The sequence below is a fragment of the Antechinus flavipes genome, chromosome 2 (assembly GCF_016432865.1).
Source record: "Antechinus flavipes isolate AdamAnt ecotype Samford, QLD, Australia chromosome 2, AdamAnt_v2, whole genome shotgun sequence".
Classification (NCBI taxonomy): domain Eukaryota; kingdom Metazoa; phylum Chordata; class Mammalia; order Dasyuromorphia; family Dasyuridae; genus Antechinus; species Antechinus flavipes.
In genome coordinates this window covers 433,933,487-433,945,628 of record NC_067399.1, presented here as the reverse complement: position 1 = coordinate 433,945,628, position 12,142 = coordinate 433,933,487, and the positions used below count along the sequence as shown (strand labels likewise).

General features: G+C 43.4%; 1 protein-coding gene across 1 annotated transcript in view; it reads right to left on the bottom strand.

Annotated features, from left to right (window-relative positions):
• Window positions 1-51: 51 nt before the first annotated feature.
• The window catches only part of CDHR2 (cadherin related family member 2), a 52,838-nt gene continuing 40,747 nt past the window's right edge, over window positions 52-12,142 (bottom strand). The window contains exons 21-32 of the mRNA XM_051979001.1: window positions 12,057-12,106; window positions 10,807-10,958; window positions 10,236-10,344; window positions 10,001-10,089; window positions 9,532-9,603; window positions 7,415-7,492; window positions 7,213-7,273; window positions 6,853-6,977; window positions 6,617-6,730; window positions 3,700-3,780; window positions 3,394-3,472; window positions 52-404 (exon numbers count right to left, since the gene is read on the bottom strand). Of these exons, the coding sequence (XP_051834961.1) occupies window positions 270-404; window positions 3,394-3,472; window positions 3,700-3,780; window positions 6,617-6,730; window positions 6,853-6,977; window positions 7,213-7,273; window positions 7,415-7,492; window positions 9,532-9,603; window positions 10,001-10,089; window positions 10,236-10,344; window positions 10,807-10,958; window positions 12,057-12,106 (1,145 nt within the window). The 3' untranslated portion in view covers window positions 52-269. The remainder of the gene's footprint in view (window positions 405-3,393; window positions 3,473-3,699; window positions 3,781-6,616; window positions 6,731-6,852; window positions 6,978-7,212; window positions 7,274-7,414; window positions 7,493-9,531; window positions 9,604-10,000; window positions 10,090-10,235; window positions 10,345-10,806; window positions 10,959-12,056; window positions 12,107-12,142) is intronic.

The window sequence follows — 12,142 nt, the reverse complement described above, 5'->3', positions numbered from 1 at the left end:
TGAATTGGGAGTGGGAGTGAAGGGGAAAAGAAAGGAAAAGAAACTATACAATTCGTACAAGAGAATTAATTTAATGTAGACACATGCTGAGGCAGCCCCCAGGCCAGATGAGAGATAAGACACAGCAGAGAAGCCCTGAGTTTCAGTGGCTCTCTGTCCTAAAAGCAGATTGTCCTGGAGGGCAGAGCACACGGTGTGTGTTCTGGGGGAATCAGAGACAGGGGGTGACCTCAGGAGGGGGTGGAGGGAGGCAGGGGGCATAGGCAGGGTCAGAGGTCAGTGGTATCCAGAGCCATGTTGACTTCACCCAATTTCAGCACCAACTTGTCTTTTTCTTGATTTTTGTCCTTTCCTGCCTTCAGCACCGTGGTCAGCGGCTCAGTGTCAGTCAACTCTGGGTTCTCCTAGGGAGGCAGAGGCCAGTGCCAATGAAAGGTGAGGAAAAGTTCCATTCCCCTGACCTGCTCACCGAGGAGATAGGCTGGAATCTCCGTGGTGGTAGCAGGATTGAGGGGGAGATGGAGAAGGACATTCAGACCCACCAAACCCAGACCTCTGGGTAGACATTGTCCTAGGACCTGGAAGGACAGATCTGAGGATTCCAGGATTCTGGGGATGGGAGACATGGAAAGGGATAGGGGACCCCCTAGAACCAAGAAATGGGTCCCATTGAACTGCCACACCCTGGCCAGCCCCCAAGGATCAAGGCTTGTGAGAGTGGCTTTTCCACCATCATTTCTGGTCTGAAGGAACTTGCCCTTCACCCCCTATCCCCAGGTCAGTGTGCTCAGTCAGGAATTCAATCAGCAAATGATTTTTGTATCAAATTATGCACAAGACCTTGTGCCCTATGCTAAGTAGGAACAAAGGGGGAGGGATGAGGGGGATTAAAGACAGTAATAATGAAAATATTGATGCCTGACCTAGAGCGCTCAGAGTCTGGCAGAGGAGATATGTCATGGAGTACAAGTAGCTACATTATATGGTAGCAAGGAGTAACTACTGAAGGAGTGTAAGCATTAGGTCAGAGGTGGTCGGGTTATCAAAGAAAACTCATTGAAGGTGGAAGAATTCCAGCTGAGCCTTGAAGGATGAGAAGAGGAAGATTTCAGCAGACTCAGATGGGGCATTCTAGGTATAGAGTAAAGGCAGGAAGGAAGGGGGAAGAACATGTGCAGGAGTGCCTTGCTCTAAGCAAAAAAATATATAGTATTTATTTGTGTGAACCAAGTGTTTGTAACTCAAACCCAATTTTAAATGTATGAGTGGAGCTTGCTACTTAAAGGAGGACTGTAGTGAGCTCTTCTGAAAAGTAAATTCTGTTTTGTTAATTCTCTGTTTTGAGAATAAAAATATTCTTAAAATGAAACTCATATGTGTCCATGGTTTTCTTATGTGAAAAATTAACATTTTAAATCACTCTTGGGGTGACTGGGGTGACCTGAGGCACTACAATCCTGCTAGGGGACAGCATCAAAGTGGTTCAGTCCCCCTTCTGGAACTTTTCAATGTCTCAGGGGCCTGGGCCTTCCAGGAGAGACATCTTACATTTTCTGACTGCTGTCTCTCTTCCTCTCTCTCTCTTCCTGCTCTTTCTCTCTCTTCTCTCACTTTTTCTTTCTATCTCTTTCCCTCCCTCTTCTCTCTGTCTCTGTCTTTCCCTCCTCTCTCTGTTTCTGTTTCTGTCTCTGTATCTGTCTGTTTCTCTCTGTCTCTCCTTTTCTCTCTTCTTCCTTTCCTTCCTTACTCTTTTTCTTTATTCCTCCCTTCTTCCTCCTCCCTTCTCTCTCTTTCTCCCAGATTATTGCTGGACTTTTTTCTGACTGAATCTTTTCCATTCCCCGATAAACAGTGGAACATTTGAAGGCCCCATGAGGAACCTAAAGGCTAAAACTTTGCACAGAATTCCCTTGGCTTCATCCCAGCTGCAATCATACCCTCCCAAACATAGTTTGTTAGAGCAAGAAGGAACCTTAGCGACCATCTAGCCCCAAACCATCATTCAAATAGGGAGGTAAATTGAGGCCCAGAGTAGGTAAGAGACTTGCTCAAAGTTTTCTCCACTTCCAGTGCCATAGAGATCATGAGAGGTCCCTCCCTAGCCCAACCCAGGCCATTTCCCTAGAGGAGGAGCTCAGGGACTAAGGAAAAAGGGCTGTAGGGAGATACTGGAGAGTCTGGCAGAAGGCAATGGAAAGAAGTTGGCCTGGGACTAGAGCTTCCATAGGGATCTTAAAATTTGAAGGTGTAGGAGACCTTAAGAAAGCTCCTCTTTTATTTTATAGATCAGGAAAGTAGGCCCAAAGCGGCAGAGCCAAAATTTCAGCTCAGGCCTTAGATTTCAACTCCACAATATTAAGCCTGCGAATTTAGGTTGGGAAGCCCACTGCCCAGGCCAAACCTACCTGGGAACAGAAATTGGGTGGTAAAAACCTCTCTGAAATTGTTTTCCCTTTTTCTTTGTCTTTTAGTCAAAATTCCCTTTAAAAAAAACACTCATCTCAGCCACTCTAAAAGAATTGAAGTTAAAAGACCTGGATTCTAATTTATTTCCCTGTTTGTAAAATTGGGATGGGAATACTGATTTTTGTTTGTTCTAACTACATCTTTTAGGAATTCTGTGGGACAAGTTTTTACAAATATTAAAGTTCTATATAATTATGATTATTAAAGATGATGGTAAGAAATGGCATCTGAGCCAAATATGTGGGAAAGCAGACATGTAAAGGATGGGCTGACTATATGCTGATCTGTTTGTTGACAAGTAGGGTGTAATTCAAAATACAAAGGAAATTATGGTGTGATCGGGAGGATGTTGAACCTCTAACAGGCTCACAGAATAACAAAAACTTGGATTCCTTTGGATTTAAATGATCAAGGTGGGGAAACCTTAAAATAGATTATCACAGCTGGTAGGGTCTTTCCATAGAACATAGAGTATCAATTCTGGGAACAATTATACTGGAGCATATCAAAGTTGGAGAGGACCTCAAAATTCATCTAGTTTAAACCTTTCATTTGACAGATGAGAAAACTGAGGAACTATCTTGTTATTTGTGGATGAGGCCCTAACCCTCTACTAGATCTCATAGAAAAATTGTGAGTCCTTCCTCCCTTTTTATTTACCTCGTTGCTAAGCAAGGATATTTCTCATAGAAGATATTTAATAAATGCTTGTTGAATTGAATTGAGTAATGATGGTGGAGGTAATAATTGTGAAAAGGGCTTTGACCACCATCGTTTTAATGATTGGCTGTAAAAGTTCCTGCTGGGCCCCTGAAGAATTAATTATTGGGTCAGTAAAGAAATCCTTTATGACTTTCTTCCCTGTGGACCAGAGCTACATGGAATCTGATTCAAGGATTAGGAATTTTATCTCCTTCCCTTTCTCACCTTGTGCTCCTTCACTATGTCCGTGTCCATGATTATATCCATATCTGTATCCACCTTGTTCTCATCCAAGGAGTTGATGCTGGAAGAGAAGGCTGAGTTTGAAGGGAGGCAGAACAAAAGCCTTAGCTTGGGGTGAAGGGATTCTCCCTGATGAACAGGACCCCAGGGATCCCCCAGGGCTGATATCTCCTTAAACCCAGCCCTTTATAGAGGCAGATTAACTTTATAAACCACTTGAGTCCCTCAGGAGGAGCAAGTCAGTCATAAAGTGATCAGGCAAGAAGGACAAAAAGAGGGGCTACTCACCTGGTAACATCATCTTCATTACGGGAAGAAAGAGATTCAAAGCCGAGATCCATCGAAGAGAGATTGAGCATGGGGTTGGCTCTGGAGGAATCAAAGAAGCTGAGAGCTGGGAAGGACCTCTGGGGCTAACTACCCCTAACGGCCTTTCCAGTGTTAAATCAATGATTTTACTACAGCCTCCCCAAGTGCAAAAATTTCCTTGACAGATAGCTATCCAGACTCTCTGTTTGAGCATCTCCAGCAACAGACAACTCACTACTTTGTATGTGATCCTCATATGACAATGATCATAGAATCATGGAATATTAGAGCTGGAAGGAAATTATCTAATGTATTTCTTTTCCTTCTCCACCACCAGTTAATAGCATGAAACAGTGGGGAGAAAAACACTTAGCTCTGGAGTCAGAGAGCCCAGATTCAAATTCCGACTCTGATGCTTATTGCCTGCATGACCTTGGTGGGGGGATCGCTTAACTTTCATGGATCTTCTGTCAATAAAAAGTTTTTAAAAAAAACTTTCATGGATCTTGATTTATTCATCTACAAAACTAGGAAGCTGGTCTTGTGACCTCTGATGTACCTTCTACCTCTAGATACAAAATTCTATCATCTTCTTCTAACTCCTCCAGAGGGTTCATCAAAAGTGGCAGGCCTGTGACTTGAAGCCCAATTTCTTAATTACCCATCTAATGCTCTTGATACTCTGCCAAATTGTTTCAGTTCCACTTATTGGAATTCTTCCCTTTTATTAAGCCAAAATCTGCCTTCTTCCCCATGATCATACCTCAGATACTTGAAGATAGCTACAAGATCTCCCCTAACTCTTCCCTTTTCTAAGTTAAACATCCCCAGTTCTTTTAAAAGGTTTTCCTGTGGTGAGATTTCCAGTCCTGTCCTAATCCTGGAACCCTCCTCTATGTGAACTTCAGCTTAAAATTCAGAACTTGTCAAAACTGGAAGGAACTTGAGAAACCATCTGTCTCATAACCCTCTTTCTAAACATAAAGAAGCCCAAGGAAAGGAAAGGCCTGGCCCCGGGTCACACAGATATGATAAAGTCCACGATTTGAAGTCAGAAGAGATTTTAGCACAAACCCTGATTCTAACACTTGCTACTTGAGAAACTTTGAGGAACTCAATTAACCTTTTAGGTCCCAGGTCCTCATTTATAAAATAAGGATAATTCTCATACTCAGTTCTTAGTTTCTTGGTCTGTGAAATAGAGATAATAATACCTGTGTTTCAAAGAATCATGAAGAAGTCAATAAATATTGAAGTGTGTGTGTGTGTGTGTGTGTGTGTGTGTTTAAAGTCTTCGTTTCTTTTCTAAATTAAAGAGGTTGGACTCGATAGCACTAACGTCCCTTCCAATTTTAGACTCCATAGTTTTATGATTCCATTTGATCCCTGGACTAAAACTCAGGGTCCCCAGGTCAAAGATAGAAGATCTTGCTATCCTGTTGTCCAATAGATAATATGCTGGACTAGGAGCAAGGAAGCAATGGATTGGAATCCTGTTGCCTTTGACTCTAGCTGTGTGATTGTGGGCAAATCATTTGACTTCTCTGGTCTTTGGTGTCTTCATGAATAACCTTACCTCCCAGGACTGATGTGAGAGTGGATGTTTGTAAAGTGTTTTGCAAACATTAAAGTACTATACAGATGTCTATTATTATTATGCCTCAGGATATTGGCTCCCAGAACTGAACAGTTTCTCCTTGTCTATTCTCAATGTTCATAATAGTAACAACAATAATTAGCACTTATAGATAAATAAGGCTGTGGTTTGTTTGTTTGATGAGGTAATTGGGATTAAGTGACTTGACTAGGGTCATACAGCTAGGAAGTATTAAGTGTCTGAGGCCAGATTTGAACTTGGGTCCTCCTGACTTCAGGGCTAGTGTTCTATTCACTGTGCCATCTAGCTGCCCCATAAATAAGATTTTAAAAAGCATTTACATGCCATCTCTTTTGAGCTTCACTACAAGAGAGAGGGAGACAGGAAAACAAAAGAAAAAGACAGAAAGTCAAAGGCAGAAAGAGACAGAAAGTCAGAGACAGACAGACACACAGAGAGAGACACACAGAGACACAGAGAAAAAGAATGGGGGGGGAGAGAGAGAATTAGAGAAGAGGAAGGAGAGAGAGAAAGAGAAGAGAAAGGAGAGAGAGCTTGAGATAGAGATTGAGAGAAAAGAGAAAGGAGAGAAAAGAGAAAGGGGAGAGAGAAGAAGAGGAGAGAGAGAGAGGGGGAGGGAGGAGAAAGAGAAAGAGACAGAGACAGAGAGAGGAGAGAGAGAAAGACAGAGATAGAAAAAGACACAGAGACAGAGACAGACAGAGAGAGGAGAGAGTGAGAAAGACAGAGACAGAGACAGTGACACATACACAGAGAGAGAGAGAGAGAGAGAGACAGAGAGAGACAGAGAGAGAGAGAGAGAGAGAAAGAGAGAGAGAGAGAGAGAGAGAAAGAGAGAGAGAGAGAGAGAGAGAGAGAAAGAGAGAGAGAGAGAAAGAGAGAGAGAGAGAGAGAGAGAGAGAAAGAGAGAGAGAGAGAGAGAGAGAGAGAGAGAGAGAAAGAGAGAGAGAGAGAGAGAGAGAGAAAGAGAGAGAGAGAGAGAGAGAGAGAGAGAGAGAGAGAGAGAGAGAGAGAGAGAGAGATTATCCCCATGTATGGATAAGCAAACTGAGACTGAGGAGGTTTCCACTGCCCAGATTTCACATCTAAATAAATGCCTGGGAACTTGCATCTTGCTGACTCCAAGTCCAGCATCTATCCACTGAGCCACCTAGTTGCCAATCCTCATTAACCCTTTCTCCAGTCACTTTCCCAGGACCAGGAGACTGAACATTTTAAGCAGTCCCCACCCTTAATCCTATCATCATCATCACCAGTCAGTCCAGGTATGCTGCTCACTTCTCTGCATTAAACAGGTTTGTCCCAGGGATTGCAAGAGTCTGCCTGGTGAGTATTTCATTTGTCTTCATGGCTTCTTTACGAGCCTTCACAGCTCTAAGCTTTCTTTTGTAGCTGAAGAGCAAGAAAGAAGCGAATTGAGTCACAGGCAGAAATGTGGTGGTGGGGAATGGGGGCAGGGTATCTGTTTGCAGAGATGGGATACAGGGGCAACTTGAGGTTCCCAAGCTGCTGACCTTTTCCTGGTGCACACTAAAGATACAACCATGATGATGATGAGAAGTATCAAGGCACCCCCCAGTCCAGCAATGATGCTGAGGAACTCCTTGTCTTTGTCCTGCTTTATCTCTTCTCCAGAGCCCTAGAAGGTACAAAGGACTTTGTTACCTCCATCTCCCATTCTTCATCTCCCTCCAGCTCTCATCCTATCCACTAGACTTTTCTCACTAGCTCCAATCCCTGACAACCCTCCTCCATTCCCCAATTCCCATTCCCTATCCCTTGCCCTCCCTCTAACTCCTTTCCCCCCTTTTCGGCTCTTTTCAGCTCCAATTTTTCAACTCCTCCCTCCTCTCTCCCTGACTAAAGGTACTCACAATCACTACCAGCCCAAGTCGTAGCAGTGTGGCTAACACTTCCTGGTCACTCCGGATGTACCTAGCCAAGAGAAAACCAGTTAGGCTCCTGCTCAAGATACTGGACACTCTGCTTATCCCTAAAGCAGGAAGCTGATCCTGAAAGCTTGTTGCCTTTCCCCTCCAGAAATACACCATCACCCATGTCACTCAAACAACTTACATGTTGAGATCATTGAGGGTCAAGGCTGTTCCATTGCTGTATACAAAGTAGGCGTCCATATAAGATAAGCCCTTAGCTCTGAGAGAACCACAGACAGAAGGAGTTAAAACATGGGAAGAGAATCTACGGTTCTAGAATCTAAGGGTGGGAAAGGACCCCGGAGGTAACAGGGCTCTGCTAGAAAAATCCTAGTGAAAGAAAACTCATTCCCTTCCAAGTTAGCCCATTCCTATCTTATTTGTTAGCAAGTTCTTCCTTCTCTCTAACTTTAAACTATTCTCTTCTACCCATTGTTCCTAGCTCTAGACCATGAAGCCAAACAGAATTTAATCCTTTTCCTTCACTGCAACCCTTTGAGCACAGTGTTATAGCTATCATGACCCAATCTTTATCCCAGTCTTCTCTAATCGTAACCTCTCCAGTTCCTTTGAACAACGCTTTTATGACTCTCATCCCTCTCACCATTCTTATTGCCCTTTTCTGTACATACTCTGATTTGTCAATGTCTTTCCTAAAATGAAAAGCCCAGAACTGAAGGCAATCCAGATGTGTCCTAGCTAAGGCAGAGAACTCTCTCATTCTGGTCAGGACACCTCTCTTAATCTATCCTAAGATGAAATTCATTTTTCCCCTTTTATGTATCACATTACACTGTGGATTCACAGAACTTGAAGTAGAGTAATATTCTCCTCCCAACCAGGTCTTTTTCATTTAGACAGTACCTTGTTCTGCCTTATGCTAGCTAGCTATTTATGCCTATGTTTTATCTCTACTCCTGGACTAAGCATTTTGAGGAAAGGGACTGTTTAAGAATATTGGTAGTAAGACCTGTAAGGAATTGACTATTGATACTATGACTAGATTAGAAACTTCATGAGGCATCTAAAGACTTTTGAGGGTTCTCAGGGAACAAAGTAGATGATTAAGTGTGTCTAAGATAGATATTGTGATCACAGAGAAGATCCAGAAGATAATATGTAGGATAACATGTAGAAGATAACATCTAGGACTTCTCTCCAGGTGGAAGAATTGGGTTCAGAAAGGTATTTTCTCTTTGGGGGACTCTTCAAGCAGAGTTTTATAATATCTGTGGCCTTTGGGAAATTAAAAGGATCTGATGCTTAAGTGCTAGAAGGTACTTTTTTGATCTTATTTAAATGCTTCCTTCCTTCCTTCTTTCTTTCCTTCCTTCTTTCCTGCCTTCCTTCCTTCCCTCCTTCCATACCACTCCCTATCTTTTATCATATTCATGATCTATTCCATCTAGTGGAATATAAACTTCTGGAGCTCATTCAATCAATAGCTTATTCAATAGACATTTGTTGAGTGAATTATTTTACACTACTTTAATAAAGAGATGTCCAGTGGGTGGAAAGTGAGAGCCTTGTTGTTCTCTGACCTACTCAGCTACTTCCGGAGCATCCTAGATAAAGTTCCAAGCATCACATTTAAGGAAGGCCATGGATGAACTGGGAGTGTGCAGAGGTGGCCATCAGCATAGAGGTGGGGGACATTTAGGCTCAAAACAAGGGAGAACTTCCTAACAATAAAAACTATCCCAAAATGGAATGGATCCCTTCAGGGAGAAGAGAGTTCTCCATCCCCAGATATCTTTAAGAGAAGGTGGCTGATCACTTTCCTGGGCTGCTGAAGAGGATAATTTTTGCTCAAGTCCAGGTTGCATGAGATACCTTTTCTGGGTTGCCTCCAGCTCTAACATATTGTGACTCTGCATTATCTAGAGAAGAGGGCTCTGGGAACTTTCCTGAAGCTAAAGTTGCAATTTCTGGACCAGGCCATAGTGGCCAGCGTGGAAGCAAGCTAGAATCCAAATTCTAAGGAGTGAATCCTGCTTTCCAGATGAATTACTGAGAAGGACTCAACTTCCCCATGGATAGAGACCTAGAGGAAGCCTAAAAAGAGGGGAAGCAGTGGTTGACATTGTTGCTGAATATCCCCATCTTGGGCTGAGGATCACTATCTCCCTGTCCTTAACCTGTCTCCAATCTCTATTACTTACAATTCCAGGTGCCTACCTTTCTTGTATACCCTTCCTATATTCTAGACCTATACCAAGCCCTCCTTGCCCTGCCCCGTTCTATGCTTAAAACACCCACCTGGAATTTGGGGTTTCAAGATCCTTGATGCTCACAATGTAGACCGTGGTCCTTGTTGCTTCCATCAGGGCACTAGAAGCCAAGCAGAGACCAATGGAGGGACAAGAGGAGCCGGAACCTCCTTTATCCCTCCAGGGCTTGTCCTGGTCCCAGCTCACAGCCTGGGAGTTGCTTCCTGATCCAGGCAGGACCAGACTCAGGGATAGGCACAGAGACACAGACCAGGTCAAGATGGAGGATGGACACTGAAACAAAGGCAGGTCTTGGGCAGAATGGGGCAAAGGGCAGATTATGGGCACAGGGGAGGAGGCGCAAAAATAAGGGGAAGGTCTGGGATAGGGATTGACTTTGGGATATTGGTATCTCAGGCCCATTCAGGAATGGACACACAGAGGCAGGGTCCCATTTCCCTCCAGGGTCCCTTTCCTCCCAAAGCCCCCTGAGATTGAAGGCTAGCCCCAGACCATACGCTTTGATCGCATTAGTATTGCTTCCCACTTCTGTTGCTTCTGTTGAGAACTGAAGCCGTAGACGATAGCTCTGATCCACAGTAAAGAGCTAAAGGGGGTTGAGAAAGATAAGATCATGGAGCGAGGGTCTCCACAACATTTGGGGGGATGGTGCCTGGGATAGGGCTAAAGAGCTAGCAGGCCAAAGGTCTTGGGAGGGAAGGAAGGCAAGGGACTCTGAGGTCATCTACTCACATTCAGGGAGGTGTTCGCTGTCAGAGGTGGGTTGTCAATAGATTTATCTTGGACCCTGATTGTTAACTGATAGGTTCCCTTGAGGGTAACGTCAAGAGTAGTCACCACCCTGGGAAAAGTTCCAACTCAAGATTAGGGCCAAGAGCTCCCCTCCACTATGCTCAGAAAATCCCCCCTTCATAATTAGTCCCAGCCTCTGCCCATTTAGAATGATAGATTCTTAAAGCTAGAAATGGCTTAGTCCAGTGTTTTATGCAATGCAGGGTATTCTCAACAGATACCCCAGCTTGTTTGGACATCTGCAGGGACCTTACTACCTACCAAAGCAACCCAGAACCAAAAATGTCAGAATTGGAAGAGACCACATGAGCAATGTAGGCTAACCCATGACTGCATGGAATTTTCTCTAAAATATTCCCCTAAAGTGGTTATCCAACCTTCACCTGAAGACCTGTTCAATGGCCAATTACCACCCCTTTATTCCACTATTGGAAAGTTCTAATTATCCCTCCCCCAAAAGCCACTTGCTCCTCTTCAATTCCCAACTCCGGGACCCTCTTCCCCAGGTTACACTATGCTGCCTGTGTATATGTCGCCTTCAGATGAAGACTTGATCCGGAACAGGCCTTCAAAGGGGATTCTGGGACCATCCTTGGGGATGAATTCTATCTGGTCAATGAAGAAGTTGAGGTCTGCATTAACTCCATCATCCTTGTCTGTGGCCTGTGAAAAAGAGCACCATAGAGTCACCTAGTCTGGATCCTTCTGGTCTTGAGACTTGGAAAAGAGGATGAGAATAGTGGCCAGATAATGAGAGTTTCAGGGTTTTCCCAGAACTGAAAGAGAAGCCAAAGATCATCAAATCTAATTCTTTTTTTTTTTACAAATAAGAAAAAAGGGAAATGACTTGTCTAAAATTACACAGAGAAGCAATGGCAGAGGGGAACTAGAACTCTAGTTCCTAGGCCAAAATTCCAATGCATTCATCACGTTATCACCTAGAAATTCAAGCGGCTGATTCTGGAGAGCAATTTGGAACTATGCTCAAAAAGTTATCAAACTGTGCATACCCTTTGATCCAGCAGTGTTTCTACTGGGCTTATACCCCAAAGAGATACTAAAGAAAGGAAAGGGACCTGTATGTGCCAAAATGTTTGTGGCAGCCCTGTTTGTAGTGGCCAGAAACTGAAAACTGAGTAGATGTCCATCAATTGGAGAATGGCTGGGTAAATTGTGGTATATGAATGTTATGGAATATTATTGTTCTGTAAGGAACGACCAGCAGGATGAATACAGAGAGGACTGGCAAGATTTACATGAACTGATGCTAAGTGAAATGAGCAGAACCAGGAGATCATTATATACCTCAACGACGATACTGTTTGAGGATGTATTCTGATGGAAGTGGATCTCTTCGATAAAGAGAGCTTTAATTGATCAAAGATGGATAGAAGCAGCTACATTCAAAGAAAGAACACTGGGAAATGAATATAAACTGCTTGCATTTTGTTTTTCTTCCCGGGTTATTTTTACCTTCTGAATCCAATTCTCCCTGTGCAACAAAAGAACTGTTCGGTTCTGCACACGTATATTGTATCTAGGATATACTGCAACATATCTAACATGTATAGGACTGCTTGCCATCTGGGGGAGGGGCTGGAGGGAGGGAGGGGAAAAATCAGAACAGAAGTGAATGCAAGGGATAATGCTGTAAAAAATTACCCAGGCATGGGTTCTATAAATAAAAATTATTTTAAATTTAAAAAAAAAAGAAATTCAAGCGGCTGAAGTCCCAAAGTCCCAAGGAATGGGACCTCTTACCTCCACAGAAGCCACCTGTTGATTCAGAGAAAGAACTTCTGGTATGATCACTACAGAGAGGACACAAGATGAGTAAAATCAACAAA